The sequence below is a fragment of the Phaseolus vulgaris genome, chromosome 5 (assembly GCF_051622355.1).
Source record: "Phaseolus vulgaris cultivar YP4 chromosome 5, ASM5162235v1, whole genome shotgun sequence".
Taxonomy (NCBI): domain Eukaryota; kingdom Viridiplantae; phylum Streptophyta; class Magnoliopsida; order Fabales; family Fabaceae; genus Phaseolus; species Phaseolus vulgaris.
Window position 1 is genome coordinate 13,146,632 of NC_143502.1, and position 18,436 is coordinate 13,165,067.

The 18,436-nt window shown below is 30.0% G+C and overlaps 1 protein-coding gene across 1 annotated transcript; it reads right to left on the reverse strand.

The window, feature by feature from the left end:
* Nucleotides 1-13,741: 13,741 nt before the first annotated feature.
* On the reverse strand, nt 13,742-15,604 carry ENODL1 (early nodulin-like protein 1). Its single transcript, XM_068643554.2, has 2 exons — nt 15,112-15,604; nt 13,742-15,022 (listed from the first exon to the last, which is right to left on the reverse strand). The coding sequence occupies exons 1-2, from the start codon at nt 15,281-15,283 to the stop codon at nt 13,884-13,886; spliced, it is 1,311 nt and encodes a 436-aa protein (XP_068499655.1). The 5' UTR covers nt 15,284-15,604; the 3' UTR covers nt 13,742-13,883.
* Between the last annotated feature and the right edge of the window lie 2,832 nt (nt 15,605-18,436).

Consider the following 18,436-nt stretch of genomic DNA (forward strand, 5'->3'; position numbering starts at 1 on the left):
TATCATCAACTACATGCATACACACATACAAACAAACACACGTACACACACATACCACACATGGATCCATGCATTCAATGATATTTATCAAGGAATGTCTCATACGGAAAACTCATAATAAGCATTCACTAGTAGAGACACTACAAGAAAAAATAGTTTTAACGAAGGTTTATTTTTACATTATCAAGGGTTAAAACCCCTATTAAGTCATTTACCCAAGGTTGCAGTTTGCCCCGTTAAACCATCCCTGGGGAACGTATTTCCCGGGGTATTTTTAAACCTCAAGAAAAGTCTTTCAAAACCCTTACTAAATATCATGGGTTTAAGAACCTCCGTAAAATACCATGGGTTTCAAAACCTCTATTAAGTATCATAGGTTTCAAAACCTCCGTAAAACACCATGGGTCTCAAAACCTCCATAACCATGGGTTTCAAAACCTTCGTTAAATTCTATGGGTTTAAGAACCTCCGTAAAATACCATGAGTTTCAAAATTTCCGTAAAATGACTTGTCGTTTGAAATAACCTTCAACCCCATTTTCCACCATCCACTACAAAAAAAATCACGTTTAGCGACCACCAAATTCGGTCACTAAAAGCACTATAATTGGTGGCTAAACATATTTGCGACCGAAACAGTCACCAAATAAAGATGGAAGCGAAAACCCTAGTCGCAAAGCCTTTAGCGACCGAATTATAAAGTGGTCGCTAATTTGCAACCGAAATTTCGGTGGCTAAATCGGTCATAGAAAATTTGGTCATCAAAATTCAGAAACCAAATTAGCAACCGATATTTCAGTGGCTAAATCGGTTGCAGAAAATTTGGTCACCAAAATTCGGAAATCAAATTAGCGACCAAACTTTTGTAAACAAATCGGTGGCTAAATTGGTGGCTGAAATAGAAGGTGATAGTGACCACCATTTTCGGTCGCTAGTGGATTAATTAAAAAAAAAAACTTTTGGTGGCTAATTCGGTGGCTAAATGGAGACCCTATAACAACATATTTGATTTCGATGGCTAAATATTTTTTTTAATTACAGCAATCGATTCTATTTCAGTAGCTAAAAAACAACTTTGTAGATGTAGCCACCAAGTCGGTTTCGATGACTATTTTTTATGTATTATTAATATCTATTTAAACTAGTATTTTGACCATTTTATAAAAAAATTCAAATATGCTTATAGATACTTAAAATTGTGGGAAGCTAAATAGGAATGAACTTCAAATACATAATTTAAGAAATGAAATCAAATTGATTATTGTTAAATATATATATATATATATATATATATATATATATATATATATATATTTGTTGTGTAAAGGAACATTTAAAGGAATTAAAATGTTTAAAAATACAAGTATTCGGTTTTAATGTTAAGTTTTGTAATAACTAAAATCATGTCAAGTCTTCATGTTTCAATGGATCAAAGGTTATGCAATGTGACGTAACAACAACACTAAAATAGTATTAATAAATCCAGGTTCCATATTTTTATACAAACAAGAAAGAGAAACCTAATTTGGATGATGAAGGATTACAGTGTCTTTGTATATAAAATGAACCAAGGCCTAATAGACGCAAGAAAATAATTAGATAATGAAGAAAAATGGTATGAGATTACACATTAAAACTGAACTAAGTAGCAATGCTACCTTGAAAACTCTAGGCTCCATGTCATTGAGAACTATCACCCTATCATCTTTCCCTAACCCATTGGAAAACAACAGGAAAAATAAAACTGGATGCCTCACACTAACAACATTCTTCAACAAAAATAATGCAGGTGCCTTGTACTTCTCAAACATAAGCTTTGTTGTCCTGCAATAATAAAATCCAAAATATACGAACTGACACTTTAAGATGAGCTCATAATTCTAGACAATAAATTATAATAAGAATACATTTCTCTCTGCTATTGAGAGTTTGAAGAAGGCTCTACAAGGATCATAGGATGCTCTTTAGGATCAATAAGTAGGCAATCCCTACCAAAAACAGAAAGCATGGTCGATCAATAGGCACTCTCTACCAGAAAAAGAATGTGAACCAGTGACAAATAAAATAATATGTGGATTTTATAGTGACCATGCATGAAACTTGTTTTAAATCATGCTATTTAATTAGAACCATTTGTCTGGACACCCCAAGGTAAAAATTGAAGCAACAATTACCCTATTAACATTCTAGGGTAGGTTAAAAATTCATTACAATCTTAAAATGCAACAATAAAAGAATAGTAATGCATATTATAGAATTTGGCACATGCAGAATTATATACATGAATAGAGTCATAGTAGCTGGGAGGATGAAACTAGCCTAAGGGGGTACTGTTGCTCCCCCATGGCATGGACCAGCAGGTTTGAGATCTAGAACTACAGAAAATAAGGTCTGCAGATCATGTAATATGAAGCATGGCCTCAGTAGGATGGAAGGGGAAATGTGTGTGAAGCAATTACCAAGCCAATGTTAAAGCAGAATATAAACTTATTGAATGAGGGGTGTCGTGCAATAGGGATGCAAAACCTATACATGCTTCAAAATGAAATGAGAGCAATCAAAACTACATCTAGAAGAAAAAAAACATTATTGTTGAAAATAACCATTACATGGAAATTAGCCTTACCTTTAGTTGTCTCTGCTGGAAGAACAATTTAATATTGACAAGGGTCTAAATCTACAACTACAACAAAGAAATTAAAAATAAAAAAAAAGAACCCAGGTAGCAAAATTGAAGTGAATCAGGAAAGCATGAGAGTAATTGTATTAGGTTTAACCTATGAAGCTATAATGGGAAATAGTTGGTAAGAAAACCCAGATGATGCAATTGAAAGGTGTAAGCAGAGAAAATGTCACTTGGCAGCAATGTTCATATTCAATATAGTTTATAATAGTCATAGATTAAATAATGTGAATGGAATCAGAAGCAAAGAATGGTGGCAGAGTAAACTTGCTTCTAAATGCAGGGTTTAGACAATCCAATTAAAGCTAACACACCAATGTCTATAAAAAAATTCATTATTATTAAGAAAACTAAACATGAAATAAAGCTTCAACTATTATCTATGTCATTCCTTATCAATTATAGGAGCATACGATCCCAAAACTATTGTCGCTGGTAAAGTTTGTGATACTTTAGTTATAGTTATATTACAAAACCAAAGCAACACTAGATAATAATAACTAAAAATATACGAGAAACTAAAATTAAAATTAAAAAAAAATATATATTAACTAAACCAAGATGTTGAAAATATAATTATTATACAAGAACAAACACTTTAGAATTTAACTTGAATACCTGCAAGTTCATATACGAATTAATAGAAACCAAATAACCTGAAGAAAAAAAAAACCAGTGAAGACAATCAACAAAATGAAATCCATGCAGTATTTGACCACCTTAGGAAACTGCAAGGAAGCATTTAGAAATGAAATAACAATAGAGAAAATGATCCATAACAAATCATCATACCCTTGTACTCCATTCTCCACTTGAGTTTCACAATTACAGGCTTCCTGGTCAAATTATTCAAGACAGGTTTGGGATTAACTGGTATAGTCTGCAAAACACGAGGTAAAAAATAAACTTACAAAAATTAGAAAATAAAGCACAATCAATCACACGCTGTGATCTTTTATACTCAAAGAACATTGGCTAGTTCTAGATCTACTTCCACTAAAACTCTTTCATTCCGATTAAACATCAAAAAAATGCACAACAATTCAGAAAATGGAGATCGGAGATCTAGGGCATGAAAAATGGGGAAAATGAAAAGCAATTTTAAGAAACCAAATCGGGGCAAATTGAAAACGAATACCAAATAAGAGCTTCGATTGAGATGATTGAGCTTCGATTGAGAGATGAAGATTAGAATATATGGAGATGAAGAGCAAACAACTACTGTGTGTATAAAAACCACGAAACTTTATAAGTATGTGAAAAACTGCGGGAAGTGTGTAAGAATATGAGAGTGTGTCACAGATTTGCGTCATTCTCGTTCGCGATGCAGAGGCCCTAGAAAGAGAGAGAGAGGTGGGGGAGCAATGTAGCGAAAACCTAAATTGTTGGCGTTCATCGTCATCGTCGTTGGCGGCAGTCTAAGAAGCCATGACCTGAGCGAGGCGCTGAGCAGCGGCTTTGCCTGCAACATTCTGAGTCCTTTTGACGGTTGAAATTCGAGTTGCAGTGAGGGTGAGTGAGGAAGAACAAGAATGGCCATTTCCTTTTTCTTTTTCTTTTTTTTTTATTATTATTATTATTATTAGTATTAGTATTAGTAAAAGACACATTTATATTTAGCCACCAAAAAAAATCGGTGACTAAAAAATAAACATATTTGGTGGCTGATTCGGTAGAAAAAATAAACCGTTACATTTAGCGACCAAAAGAAAATCGGTGGCTAAAATATAAACATATTTGGTAGCTGATTCGGTGGCAGAAATAAACAATTACTTTTAGCGACCAAAAGAAAATCGGTGGCTAAAATATAAACATATTGGGTGGCTAATTCGGTGGCAGAAAATAAGCAATTATATTTAGCGACCGAAAGAAAATCAGTGGCTAAAAAATAAACATATTCGGTCGCTAATTTGGTCGCAGATATATTTTTCCCAATTTATTCAAAACAGCCACCACTTTAGCGACCGATGGTTTTGTGACTCTCATGTTCGGTCGCTGATTCGGTCGCAAAACTAACTAACATCATTACAATTCATTCGGTCACTGTTTCGGTCGCAGATTTGACACTGAAGGTATTTGGTGGCTATTTCGGTCGTAAATTGCAACTACTTATTTTCGGTCGCTAAATTCGGTGACTAAATAGTTATTTTCTTGTAGTGATCTCTAACGGTCCTTCTAACTTCTCTCTTCCATCGTAGACACACTACTCTCCGGCACAGGCTTAATGATCGCCAACGACAATCCTAACAAGGAATCACAATTCAGTCACACTTATGTTTATTATATCTAAGGACAAGAAACACTAAATAAAGCATTATCTTCTTCTTACCCCAATATTGCTTCTTCGATCACCTTACTACCCCAACTCATGTCACAAGCCACTGTTACCTAGCTCGACAACAACTAATGTTTATCACTTCTTTATATATCATAAATAATTGCATTATTTGTTAGATGTTGACTTCAAAGTCATGTGTGTTCTTGGCTACGAGGGCTTCAAAGTCTGTAAGAACATATTGTGAGGAGAAATTAACTTTATCAATTCTCAATTTCACAGTGAATTAATTATTGGATGAATTTTAAAATAAAGGTCTTAATCTAAAATATTTCAAAATTATGAGAATTATATATTGACAATTATAACTAAAACTAACATTGCAGATAAAATATACATACATCAAAAGCTAAAACAAAATAAGTCAAATTTTTTGAAGTATGAGTTCGTAACAAAAAAAACTAGGAATTATATAAACCAAATACCATAAATCATAAGAAATATGCAAATACTGTTAAAATACTTATTATCCAAGATTATTTTGCTGAATTTTTAAAATAAATATTTGAAACTTTAGAAAACTTATTTGTAATGTAAAGTTACATTTTCAAAATTTTAGAGAATTTAGTTATAAAATTTATAAATATATTAAAACTATATAGTTTTCCATTATTTATTTATAAATAGATTTAGTTATATTTATTTATTGAAGTTCGAAAATAATGGAGTGTTTTCTTGAAGTTCAACAATAAATCTTTGAAATTTAACAAATGTTAAAAAAACATCCGTTATTTTTTTGAGATTTTAAATATAAACCTTGAAATCAATTAAATCTCAGTTAATTAAATCAATTCATTGGATTATTTAAACTTCGCTAAATAACCTCCATTAAAACCTTTTTTTTTCTTGTAGTGAGACTATATGAATCAAGGTAAGTTTAAGGTATAGGCATATCCAAAACTCATAAAAGGTGTTTTGACGATACAATAAACTTCCCTCCAACTTCTTACCACTTGTGGATGGAGTTCCTTACTCCTTCCATAAGTTCTTCGGTTGAAGATGGTTTGAATGTGGAGAATGGATGAAAAAGAAATAATTGAATAAAAATGGTAAGAAATGAATGAGTTTGGGTGTGAATTATGAGAATGGTGCTAGGAAGGAGGTTAGGCCAATCTTCTATCTAATTTTCTAAGGCTTTTAAACTTAAGAATGAGAGCAAAAGAAAAATGAGACTTGAGAGAAACCATATAGGCATAAATTTATTAATCAAATCAAGTCTTATGTTTATAATAGAAGAACTCTTTATTTATAAAGCCAAAATTGACTAATGGAACAAAAAACTCTTCATTCATGGAGTGATATGTGACACCTAAAAACTATTCATTCATGGGTTGCCATGTGGCAATATATGTATCCCAAAGCTCTCCATTCAAGATGTGACAAGTGGCATAAGGAGGAGATGAAGGCAAGCATGAGGTGCCTAAGTCATCATGAAGGACAAGGAAGAGTCGCTTTGGAAAAAGGAAGGGAAGGGCTTCTTGTAGGTGTCCAAGTGGCGCCTATGTGTATGTCAAGTAGATTTCCCTTCAAGCTCTAAGGGCCCAAAAAGTGTAATATAGAATTTTAAAGATAGAAATAGAAATTTCTAATTACTCTACAAATTTACAAGACTTTTAGAAAGAAAATCTTCTATTAAACAATTGTTCTCTTCTGGCCTAAAGATTTTGGGGGTGGGATGGTCCTCCATCACTTGATGTTTTAGTTTACACGACTTGGACTATCAATGAATGTAACAACATAATTTCTTGCTTAATACAAAAATTCAAACAATGGTTCACAAATCATCTCAGATGTGTGACCCTAAATTCATACATTTCTCATCATTCTCAACAACATTTTTTGTATACAACATAATTCATTTAAACAACACCATAAATCAATTCAATGTACAATTATATATTATATTTACATTTATATTTAACATTCATATTCAATCAATTAACATAAACATAAATTAAGAAAAAAAAATTGTTTGAGTGAAAAATCATTCACTTAAGCGAAATAGGACCAAGAGCAAAGGTTGAGTTTGTACTCTATTTTTGCTTGAGTGAAAATATCAAAAACTCAATTGTATTCAATAGGACCAAACGGACCAAACTGTTTCCAAAATTTTACTCAAAATCATTATAAAAAGTTCAACTTTTAAAGAAATTAAAATGGTCATCACAACTATAATTTGCTTAGTTACCATACTCTACTGATTTCAATTCAACCTTGATCATTCAAATTTAATATAATCTCCATCCACATTGAATACTAAACCTAAACTCACACTAATACCTGAAAACTATGGGAACTAACTTTACTCCTTTGAACTATATTTAAAAACCAATTTAAGAAACTTCATACCTTAACATGCACAATTTAACCACTCTATCAACATCTTAACACAAGTAATGAGTTCAGGGTGTTATAGATCAAACACCCATTAACTCAAAACTCACAATTCCACCCAACTTAAACTCAAGATAACAATTCTTATTCCAAACACAACAAAAGAATTCACTTTAACTTTAAAGTCAATTAACAAAGAAATCTTCAATTTAACATGCATTTGAATTCTACTTCAAAATCTAAATATGAAATTGTAACAAAACAATTATTTTACTAAATTCTCACAACTAAACTAAATCATGTTTCAAATTCATTATCAAAATATCTCTAAGGATAATTTTCATTACTTATAATTCCATGCTTCCAAGTAAGTTCTAGCTAAAAGAGAAGAATCACTTAAAATCTAGAAACAACAAATTATTCAAATATAACAAAAATTCAATACAAATTTTATAGTTAAGATTATCACTTTTCTCAACCCACCAAGATTCATGAAAAAATCTAAAAGAAAAAAAAAATAATAAAGAATTTTCAAAATCAAATAGTTACTTACTTTAATTAAAAAACCGACTCAAAAGAAAAAATTATAGGAACCAAAATTAAAAATTTATAATTTTCTAAATAGTAAAAGCATATTTAATTTTGTTAAATTTCATATTTAAATTTCTAAAATATACTTTGCTACAAACAAATGAAATAAATAAATGAAATTATTACATTTAGTATGTTTATTATATTTCATAAGATCAATCATGATTACACGGTATATTCAAGATTTTTTATTATGGTATTTTCAGAAGAAAAAAATATAGAGTACTAAAAATAAAGATAATTTTACACTGGTTAGTTACAAATATTAATAAATTAATTGAGTCTTATAATAATTACCTTAAAATTTATACCAGTAGTAACTTATAACTAAATGCCAATATAAATACAATATCATCTTATTGAACTCTTATTTATTTTATTCTTTAAGATTGATGAAAAGTTTATCTTTTACAAACCTTTTGTGCATGCATAATAAAAAAAATCATTGATCTAACCGTTATGGGTGACATTTATTATAAAGGACAATGCTATGCTCATATCATATATTCATATATGCCCTCGTGAACTTGCTTTTCCCTTTTTCCTTTTTAACTACACTCGTGAGTCTATTAAGCATTGGATTAAACTATGGTGACGTGTATTTCATTGAAATGCATATCTTAAAATCGTAAAGATTTTTATCTCATGATAAATTATGGTACAATTAAAAGTTATTGACTAAATGTTCCCAAAGTGAAGGACAATGTACCCATGAATTTTCGATTTTTGTTTATCTTATAAACGAGGTATTCTAATTAAGAGATAAGAGAAAAAAAAAATGTATTTTTAAAATTTGAATACGATAACATCATTTTTAATATTTTGAAATTCTTAAAACTAAAAATCTCTCTTAAGAGAAGTATTTATTTATTTTCTTGAACAATATTTACACAAAATTTATTAAATAATGTAATTTCGATTTCTAATTCAGTAATTTAATTTTTCATTATTTTAATAATTTTTCCCGATAATAGAAATAAAGTGTATAAAAGAAGTGTATTTTTGTCCCAATTAATGTAGGGAGACTTTTACGTTTTTTTGTTTTTTTATTTGAAATTTCAATCGATGAAAAGAATGAAAAATATAATTAAGTATATGTTTTCGTAAAGATCTGGTGAAAATATGTACTAACTAATCATTCGAATTAACAAACACAATCTTAATGTCTTCTGATATCTCGAATGAAATGAAAATCAATCTCAATATGCTTGATCTTTTTATAAAAGAAGAAATTTGAGCTAATATGAAGAGTAACTTGATTATCACATATGAGTGTCATCTGAGTGATCTCTCCAAATTACAATTGTTTAAGTAACTATTTAAGCCAAATAAACTCACAAGTAGCTGAAGTCATAACTTTATATTTTGCTTCAGCACTAGATCTTGTCACAACATTTTGTTTCTTGATCTTCCAAGAAATCAAATTATCACAAATAGAAACACAATATTCGAAAGTTGATCTTCTACCAAATAAAAATCTTGCCCAATCAACATCTGAATAACATACAACTCTAGTATGATTATTGTGACCATATAACAAGAATTTTCTAGAAGAATCTTTAATGTACTTCAATATATAAATGACTGCATTCCAATGATCAACACATGGGAAATTAAAAAGAATTGACTCATCACACTAACTCCAAATGAAATATCAGGAGGAGTAACAATAAAATGGTTCAATTTTTCAACTAGTATTTTCTACTTCACAGGATCTGAGAGAGGCTCCCCGTGACTAGGTAGGAGTTTGACATTAGGATCCATATGTTGTTTTATTTGAGAGATATCATGGTGATCACTGCTTGTAAGAACAATATTATCAACATGTACTACTAGATAGATACACCAACACTTGAGTAACACTAAAACAATTAATGATCTACATCACTACTTGTCATACCAAATTGTTGAACAACATTACTAAACTTTCCAAACCAGACCCTATGCGAGTGCTTGAGGCCATATAAAGTTTTGTGAAGATAACATACCAATCCAGAAGACTCCCCTTAAGCAACAAAACCAAGATGTTGCTTTATATAAGTTTCTTTCTGCAAATCCCCATTACGAAAAACATTTTTGAAATCAAGTTGATAAAGAGGTCATCTTTGAAAAGCTTTCATGGCTATGAATAAACTAACAGAAAACCATCTTTGCCACTAGAGAAAAATGTATCACCATAGTCCAAACAAAAAAATTGTGTATAACCTTTAGCCACAAGATAAGCTTTGAGACAATCAATAGTACCATTAGGACCAACTTTGATAGCAAAAACCCATATGCAACCAATAATAGATTTCCCATAAGGTAAAGGAACAAGTTCCCAAGTTCCACTAGTCTGAAGAACACTTTTTCATCAATCATTGTTTGATGCCAACCAGGATGAGCTAAGGCATCACCAACAGACTTTGGAATGGACACAAAATAAATAGACGAAAGGCAAGTATAAAGAGTTTGAGATAGTCGATGGTAGCTTAAAGTAGTATAATGTGGAGAGTGATTATGGGTAGAACTTATAACTTTATGGATGATAATTAGGAGATCAGGTTCAACTATTGGAGACAGAGGGGCGAAGGAGTTGGCACTGGAAGAGAGTCATTTAGTGGACGATAAGAAGTGTGATAACAACTGTAAACTTGAAGAGGTGGTGGAGAAGGAGAATCTTTAAGTACACTAGACACAACAAAAGGACCAAAGAACATTGGAATATGTACTTGGTCAGATGAACACACATGTGGAGAAGATAAATACTTAAAATGCAAAAAAGACTCGATGAAGGTGACATCTGCAGAAATGAAATAGCGGTTAAGAGAGGGTGAGAAACATTTATATCCCTTTTTAGATCTAATGAACCCTAAAAGGACACATTTGTGTGATGTAGCAGATAATTTATCAAGACCATGACAAAAACTGTGAACAAAACATGTAGACCCAAAAACTTTAAGTGGTTAGGGATGAAGAAGTTCATGAGAAAATAGAATATAATAAGAAATTTTATTCTCTAAAAATGAAGATGAGATACCATTAATTAGATAACATGCACTAAAAGAGATTGTCTTAATGTATCAAATGAAGGAGTACTAGATGAAGTAGGTAAACAATAGATGTTTGAGATGAAGCATTAGAAGAGACTATAAATGAAGATTAGAGACAAAAGAAAAAACTCTAAAATTCAAATGGACTTCGACCTACAAGACAAAGTCAAGTTCATAACAAGAATGACGTGGTGATCCTATCGATGCGACAATGTTGTGGCAGAACAAAGACGATAGTGAAAAAAACTCTAGTGAGCAGTGAGTTCATCAAGAAGGCAAAAATATTAACTTACCTCTAAATACCATATTAAAAAAAACAGGATAAATATCTTGTGTAAAATACACACATAGAGTTGTTTATTTATAAATGAAAATAATAACATAATAGCATAACAATAACATAAATTATAATTCAACAAAAATATTTAACTTCTATATGACCTATTACTAACCTTACATTGTATTTAAAGAAAAAAAGTTACAAAAATCTATGTGATGTATCATTTTAATAGTACTAAAGAGAAAATACAACCAAAATTATTTTCATTATGGATAAATAATTTATGAAAATCTTATTATGATGATGAATCTCGTAACACTTGTTTATTCTTAAGAATGAGAGAAATCTTTAAAACAATATTTTAAAATTCTAAATTAAGAGATAATATAAAAGTTATTTAGTCATAACCATTTCTTTGTCATTTTCTAAAAAGCTTAAAAGGGTTTAGAAAAAAATAATATTTAATACATGCTTTTGGAAAGAAAATAACCAAATAATATTGGCTTTGATACCAATATACTTGATGAAAAAACATATATGTAACGAAGATTTTTTTTTAAAAGACTTGATGATTTTAATCAAATGGAAAAGAAGAAAGTGTTTCCTGGTTTAATATATTAGGAGCTATAACAGCGAGATTTGATTATTTTATAAACAAGATAATCGAGTTTCACACATGATACTCAAATTGTTTTTTTTTTATATGAAAATAGATTCACTAAAATAGAAAAAATTAAGTCACTTAAATATAAATAGTTAGTTGGAAATCTCTGTTAATTTAATGGATAATAACCAATGAATCTTGATAATTGATCCATTAAATATATTTAATAATGGTCATTCCAAAGTCTTAAAATTATATCTCTCTTAAAAAGCTATAACTATGAAGTCCAACCTTAAAAGTTGAAGATGGTAAGCTATCTTGAAAATATGATAAAAATTAATTATCCACTATCTTTGTAGGAAAAAGTTTTCCTTTCATTGGAACTTGTGAAAAAGAGAAATGCAAGTAAAGAAAAATAATAACATAAAGAGAAATAAAAGAATAAATATTCATCATAGTCTAAGATTAAAAATTATAAAGAATTAGTTATGATTTTTTCAATAATAATAAATATGACATGTAATTCAAATTAGTTAATTGAATTTTTCTATAAAATTTATAACATATATTATTAGACGTGTGAGACTTCTCACATATAACTATATAGTTTTATCTAAACCATAAATATGATTTAACATCTCGATAAAAAAAAATACCTCGGTAAAGTTAAATTAAAAAGCAATGAAGGAGAGCTAAAAATGAACTATTTTAAAATTAATAAAATATTATTAACTTGTCAAATTTTGCCACGTCCATAAAAGCTAGTTCTTAAAGTGGCATGCTTTGGAATGGTCCTCCACAGGGACCAGCGTCATCCACAAACGCCATTTATTATTTTTTAGTAATGCCAAACATCGTGCAATGCATTGCTTTGTTTACATTATAATAATCATTGTTCTAATATTTTGCAACTTTATAAAAGTGGACGATGACGACGAAATTACGTGGAAGAGAAGGACATATATCTTAAACATATTAATTAAGAAGTTATTAAATACGATTTAAGTATAAAAAGAATACAATATGAATATGTTAATAACATTTAATATTTTTAGCTAATTAGTAAAGATAATTTTAGAAAGTAATAAATATTAAATTTTTAAGTTATATTAAGTGTACAAATTAGTGTTTTAATTATGTAGTCATTCATTTATACATTTTATAATGTCATTATTATTATTTTAATTTTCGTTTACTTTTCTCTAATTTTTTGAAAATCATTCTCATTTTTTTTTTCGATGAAAGAGTACTAGTGAGATAGTGGTAAGCAGAATTGATTTTCACAAATCAGAATTAAGTTTTTCTCTTTTTAATATCTCAACTTTTTTATGGTTTAATTGCATATGGAGTTTTAGTCGAAAACACGAATGTCTGGTAGCATAGGTTCATGTTGATATCTTTAATTTGTAAATCAAACATCATGAATACAAGTTATATTTTCTCTACTTTTTTCATAGTTTTTTTAGCAATTCTATAAAAAAAACACACACACACAAAAGGTAAGGCAACTGACAAATTTACTTTATATTTATTTAAAAATTGAGTTGAAATTAGATTTCGAGTTAAAGCTCAAACGTGTTAAAATGATTTGAGATTAAAAGTATAATTTGATATTAAAATTGTTAATAAATATTAAATAATTAAAACTTAAAACTTAATATCTCATTAAACCGTTGATAAGATTTGAACAGTTATACCTTGTAAATTGATAGTTTTAGTGAATCAGGATTTTTAACATTAAACCTTTAACAAACTTTAACTTTTGATTTCAGAATTTTTTTTTGATTGTTAGATTATATATATTTACTTTAAAAGATTTTTCAAATAAAAAAAACTATGGAAGCTGGAGCAACAACAAAAGTTGGCAAAGTAACTAAACTACATTGGTAACCATACATACACACATTTTATTATACTATATAAAATTAATAACGGATGTCTCTCATATGTTCAAATAACAACAATAATAAAATAAAATTTCAAATTCCAAAAACAAAAAATAATACTAATAGCATGTTTGGTTTTCTAACCAAGAATGGTACTAAGAGCAGCACCGACCAGAATGGTTAGTGAGTACACTCCGAAACGCGATTTCGACATAGATGACGCGCCGTTTGGCCGGGACGGCGTCGTTTCGTTTGAGGACGATCCCGGCGAAGACGATGAAGACGGGCTTGTTGCTGCCGGTGTTGATTCTGAAGGAGGAGACGACAATGGTGGCGACGGTGTAGTAGCCGGAGCGAAGGGGGAAGGTGGGTATGATGGAGGGATGGTGGATGGATAGGGTGATAGGGAAGGTGGGGAAGGTGGGGATGAAGATGATGGAGGTTGGGTGACAGGGGAATTGGAATTTGGAGTTGGGGCATAGGGGTAGGGTGATTGAGATGTTGGGGAAGGAGTGTTTGGAGGTGACGGAATGTAGGGAGGTTGGGAAATGGGAGAAGGAGTGGTGGATGGTGGTGTGGAAATGTAAGAAGGTGGCTGGGATATTGGGGAAGGAGTGGTGGATGGTGGTGTGGAAATGTAAGGTGGCTGGGATATTGGGGAAGGAGTGGTGTTTGGAGGTGATGGGATGTAAGGAGGCTGAGATATTGGGGAAGGAGTGTTTGGAGGTGATGGGGTGTAAGGAGGCTGGGAAGTAGGAGAAGGAGTATTGGGTTGTGGAGGCACATAAGGTGACTGAGAAAAGGGTGATGGGGTTATTGGAACAAAGGGTGGTTGATGATGAGGGGAAGGGGTGTTTGGAGGTAGAGGAGCATGGGGTGGATGGTTATTAGGGGAAGGAGCATAAGTGGGAGAAGGTGTGTTGGGAGGTATGGGAGCATAGGGTGGTTGAGCTTTGGGAGGAAAGGGAAGATTAGTAGGAGGTGAAGGTGCTTCTGGAGGAGTATAAACAGGGGGAGGAGTTTGATGAGGTGGATAAGGAGCTTTTGGAGGAGAATATGGAGGAGGCTCTCTCACAGCCAACACCACAATAATAAGTTTCTGACCCTTCTCACAATTATAATCTTTTCCACTGATGAAATAAAAGGGACCCGAACGATCAAACTGAAACTGGGAGGCACCATCCTCAAACTTCTTGATCGGGTTCTTCTTGTTACATTTCTCATAATCCTCTTTGTTCACCACCAAAACCGAGTCCGATCCCTTCTTGTACTTAAAAACTATGAACAGGAAAAAACATACAAGTTAAAAGCATTCATTCAGAAGGCAGAAAAAAAACTGGAAAGCTTTAGAATGAAAATGAACTGACCAAGAGTGTCACTGACTTGGAACCTCATCCTTTCAGCCCAGTGATTGTAATTCTCAGAAGGGTACAAAAGCCACCCATCTTTTCCACCAACGTTGAAGGTGTATGCCTGAGACCCCGAGAGGAGACTGAAAAGAAACGACAAGAGACAAAAAACACTAATCCGAAGCTCCATGTTGCAGAGAGAGAGAGGAGAGAGAGAAGGAAGAGAGGTGTAGAAAGAAGTGATGAAATGGATTGATATAAAGAAAGTGTTGTCCTTGGTTACCGTTGTTGGGGTGCTTGTAGTGTAGGACCAGCGAAGCGTGTTAAACGCGGTGGGGGGGTTTACGTGGGAAGACTAAGACTTACATGTGGGCAAATGATAGAGAAAGAGAAATTAAAGTTTGAGAAAGTTTGTTTAATATAATAATATATAATATGCAGCTACGTGCCACACTTCCCAGCACTGCCATCTATCACCATTCGGACTCATTTTATTTTGAAATTTCCAACCTCACCGATGCTATATGCTTTCTACACATTAAAATGTTTCAAAAACAATAATAATAGAAAGAAAACCAAATCACGGAACTCTATTGTTTCTGGTATATCCATATGCTACACTATTCCGATTCTCATTTCAGACCCATTAATAATTCTGCTATTCCATGCTTAGATTGTTCCAAATCATATACTGTATCAAACAGAGACAGGGACAAATTTTAATAGGTTCTTGCTGATTAACAAATATTAAATTGTTCTCTATCTTTTGTTCACATATAACCTGTGAAGAATAAATAGACGGATTTTAATTTTTTTCATAAAGATTAAATATGAAAATGGTGTGTGTCTGCTTTGAGAGAGATTAGCAACTATTGGAAGAGCATTTGGATCGTCAATCTACAGTTATGCCTTTGGTCCACAATGACTATAATAAAATTTGATTTATTTAAGAAAGAGTAAACGATAATTAAGTTTCCAAAGAAATTAAATATTATTTTAATTTCTCAAGGTATGAAAAGTCCGGTTACTGTATTTTATTATTAAGTTTTACAAAATTATTTTATTAATAAAAAATATCTTAAAGACCAATTCCACATGAACTTAGATATTATTTTATCATAAAACTACAGTTTTCTGGATCAATTTGAAAAAGTAATAAAAATTTATACTTTTTCAATAATTTTAGGTATAAGTATCTTGTCATATCAGTTAGAAATGTTAGAAATGGTCATGAAAAAAATATTATTAAAAAAATATAAAATATTAAGTTGAACGTTTAAATATGTTTTTTTTATGTATTTTTACTTAAAAATAGCTTCTTTTTAGTTTAAATTTTTAGAATTTTTAGTTATTTGTAATAAGGGGACTAGAATAAGTTTTTATTAATATTTTTTTATATAATAATAAGTTAGTATGAAAATATTTTATCATTCTGATACATATTAAAAATCTATTCTGATACGTATTAAAAACCGGTTTATCATGTAGAAAAAAATATGATAAAAGATTAATTTCAATAGTTTCTTTATTATAATAGTCTAAAATTTAGAATAGAAAATAAAAATTTCTGTGAAATAAAAGTACATTTAATCCTTAAATTTATAAAGTTTTTAATTAATAAAATATAATTTTAAAATTAGTTTTTATTATTTAAAATTAAAGGCAAAATTAGTCATTTACTAGTTAAGAAATAAACCTCTAGTCGTCATCCTTTGTTTTTTTTTTAGTCAAAACGTATGCTTTGTTTTGCTTTTTCATAGACTGTTTGGTACGTGAAATTGACTACCCAGTTAGGAGTTAATCATCACATCCACTTTACATCATGTTTTGCTTTTATTAACATTTTTATTAAGTGATTAGGTTTTTTCATTAGATTAGATGACAAGTGTAAAGTATTTAAAATTTGTATGAATAACTAATTTCTATCATTTACCCACTTTTAGAATTTTAGTAGAATATACAAGTATTACTTAATAAAAATATTTTATATTAAAAAAAATCTATAGTTTTAAAAATTGGATTCCTTTTATAAGAAAACATTAAAGCCAAACACACCTTAATTATTACATTTTGTGGATGAATGTTGACCTATTTAAAATTTGTATGAATAACTAATTTCTATCATTTACCCACTTTTAGAATTTTAGTAGAATATACGAGTATTACTTAATAAAATTATTTTATATTAAAAAAAATTCTACAGTTTTAAAAATTGGATTCCTTTTATAAGAAAACATTAAAGCCAAACACACCTAATTATTTCATTTTGTGGATGAATGTTGACCTATTTAAAATTTGTATTAATAACTAATTTCTATCATATACCCACTTTTAGAATTTTAGTAGAATATACGAGTATTACTTACTTAAACTATTTTATATTAAAAAAAAGTCTATAGTTTTAAAAATTGAATTTCTTTTATAAGAAAACATTAAAGCCAAACACACCTTAATTATTACATTGTGTGGATAAATGTTGACCTATTTAAAATTTGTATTAATAACTAATTTCTATCATATACCCACTTTTAGAATTTTAGCAGAATATGCAAGTATTACTTAATTAAATTATTTTATATTAAAAAATAGTTATAGTTTTAAAAATTGGATTCCTTTTATAAGAAAATATTAAAGCCAAACTCACCTTAATTATTACATTTTGTGGATGATTGTTGACCTAGAGAAAGCCATTAGAATCCCATCTAATCTTGTACTTGGAATTTATTGGTGAAGAGTAGAAATTTCCGATATCTGAATAACATTATTGTTTGGTACAATAACGTTACCATATTTTAAATTAGTATATATGATGGGACATGAACACTTATTTCCTCTAAAATCTTTATTTTAAAAAATCTCCAAGTAAATTACTAAAATGACATCATTTTTCATTGAAACTCAAATATGCCTTTCAAATATCATTCACATTTTGTTCCTATCTTAAATAATCTTTTCCATTTATACAATGTGTGATATCACTCACTTATCTTATTTAATTAACATCTAGGTACTTAATAGTATACTACTAATTAAAACGCGTCACTTTACCGTTAGTATTTAATATTAGGTTATAGGCATGCTAAGAATGATTATAAGTGTATTATTAATATTAACTCTCCCTCCCTAATATGGCTGTATCATTTCTTCCTCTCATTGATTGTTTATTCAATATCAATCTTGTACTCTCTTTTCTTATATTTTTTAGTAAAAATAAACATAAAACATTTATTTTAATTGTCACAAATTTGTGTATTTTAAAATGAGTTATATAGTAATGCATTCACATTATACAATAATTTTATTTTATCATATAATATTAAATAAATAATAACTCTTAATAATT